Raw genomic sequence first — 1,635 nt, 5'->3', positions numbered from 1 at the left:
CTTGGATGATACAAATGGTGCTAAGCACCCCTATTTATACAAGTGAAGGAGCAAACTCTAACATGTTCTAGATTTCTCTAAATTATTATCTTATTTCAAAATATCTAACATTAATTATTATACTCCATAACTTTCTCTCTTCTTCTCCATAATTCTAGATAATTCTTCATCCTTATGCTCTTCTTTTGGGCTCTTAATATGGATCATGATTTTTTGGGTTTTGAGCTAATGGAGGAAAAAACCAACATAACGGTGTCTATAGATGTTGATCTGCAAAGAAACAAGAATCTTTCGAGGAGGTAAGTGTGAAAAAAATTTTGATCATAGCAAAGAAACAAGAATCATAGTTATTCTTGATCCAATCCATGTCAGACTAAAAAATGTTTGTTCTCTTTGTAGGCAGTTATTAAGCAAGTGTTTGAAGTTGAGTTCTATTTGTCTTGAGAAAGGGTTAGTTAGAACCTTAAAGAATACGCTGTGTCTTAATTAACATTGTAAGTGATACTGAACTCTATATTTTGGAAGAAAAAAAAAACACAAAAGTTTTCTGTTTAATATGCTACAGTTTAAAGTCTCCGTGATCGAAACCATGTTTGTACAAGCTTCAAACATGACTTCTTTTTAGCTCCAACGTCTGAAAACTTAGGGGCTTCTGTGATCGAAATCAAAACTAAAGAACAAATTGGCAAAACAAAAGAAGGGTGGGGTTGCTATTAGTAAATAGCAAATGACTTATGTGATAATCTTATATATACCAAATAGTATTTTCTCATTCAACCTAGTTTTCAGCAATACAGGAAGTCATTGCCGCCATGAACCTCCAAGTAGAACCACCGGAGAAGAAGAGTAAAAGGAAGAAAAAGACGTCACCATCACCTTCGACATCTCCATCGTTTTCTTTACTTCCAGACGAAATCATCGTGAGTTGCTTAGCCCTGATATCGAGAGCATACTACCCGAGACTCTCAATCATTTCCAAAAGCTTCCGGTCACTCCTCTCTTCCAAGCAGCTCTACACAGCTCGATCTCACATAGGAAGCACCGAGCAGTGTCTCTACGTCTGTCTCTCCGATGAAAGATACCAATCTCCCCAATGGTTTACCCGCTGGATTAACCCTAATCTAGCCCTCGAGAAGAAAAAGAAGAAGAAGACACTCGGAAAATCGTTGGCTCCAATTCCATCGTCTGATTCTCCTTCGATATCAAAATCAACCGTAGTTGTTGGTTCAGACATTTACGTTATCGGTGGACCAATCAAGACCGAACCGTCATGTCCCTCATCCGCCATAAGAATCCTTGATTGTCGTACTCACACATGGCTTGATGCACCTAGCATGATCGTAGCCCGGAACGATTCTCTCACATGTTTCTACGATGGAAAAATATATGTCATGGGAGGATGCGGAGATGATGATGAACCATGGGCCGAGGTGTTCGACATAAAGACGCAAACATGGGATTGTCTCTCTGATCCGGGTAATGCGATACCACTACAAGAAAACAGCGGTATTCTGACGGACATTCCGACGGAAAATGAAATCCCCGGAATATACCGAGGAATTTCCGAGGAAATTCCAAGGAAACACACAATTGGGGTTCCTCGGAATTTCCTCGGAATATACCGACGGAATTCCG

The 1,635-nt window shown here is 39.4% G+C and overlaps 1 protein-coding gene across 1 annotated transcript; it reads left to right on the top strand.

Moving 5' to 3' along the window:
* Positions 1-812: 812 nt before the first annotated feature.
* On the top strand, positions 813-1,506 carry LOC106320316 (F-box/kelch-repeat protein At4g19870-like; the record flags this gene model as incomplete). The annotated part of the gene is made up of 1 exon (XM_013758676.1): positions 813-1,506. A coding segment is annotated over exon 1 (694 nt), but the record flags the coding sequence as incomplete, so codon positions are not given.
* Between the last annotated feature and the right edge of the window lie 129 nt (positions 1,507-1,635).

This window comes from Brassica oleracea, unplaced genomic scaffold (assembly GCF_000695525.1).
Source record: "Brassica oleracea var. oleracea cultivar TO1000 unplaced genomic scaffold, BOL UnpScaffold00883, whole genome shotgun sequence".
Classification (NCBI taxonomy): domain Eukaryota; kingdom Viridiplantae; phylum Streptophyta; class Magnoliopsida; order Brassicales; family Brassicaceae; genus Brassica; species Brassica oleracea.
The sequence above is the reverse complement of the archived record's forward strand: the minus strand, read 5'-3'. Positions and strand labels throughout refer to the sequence as shown.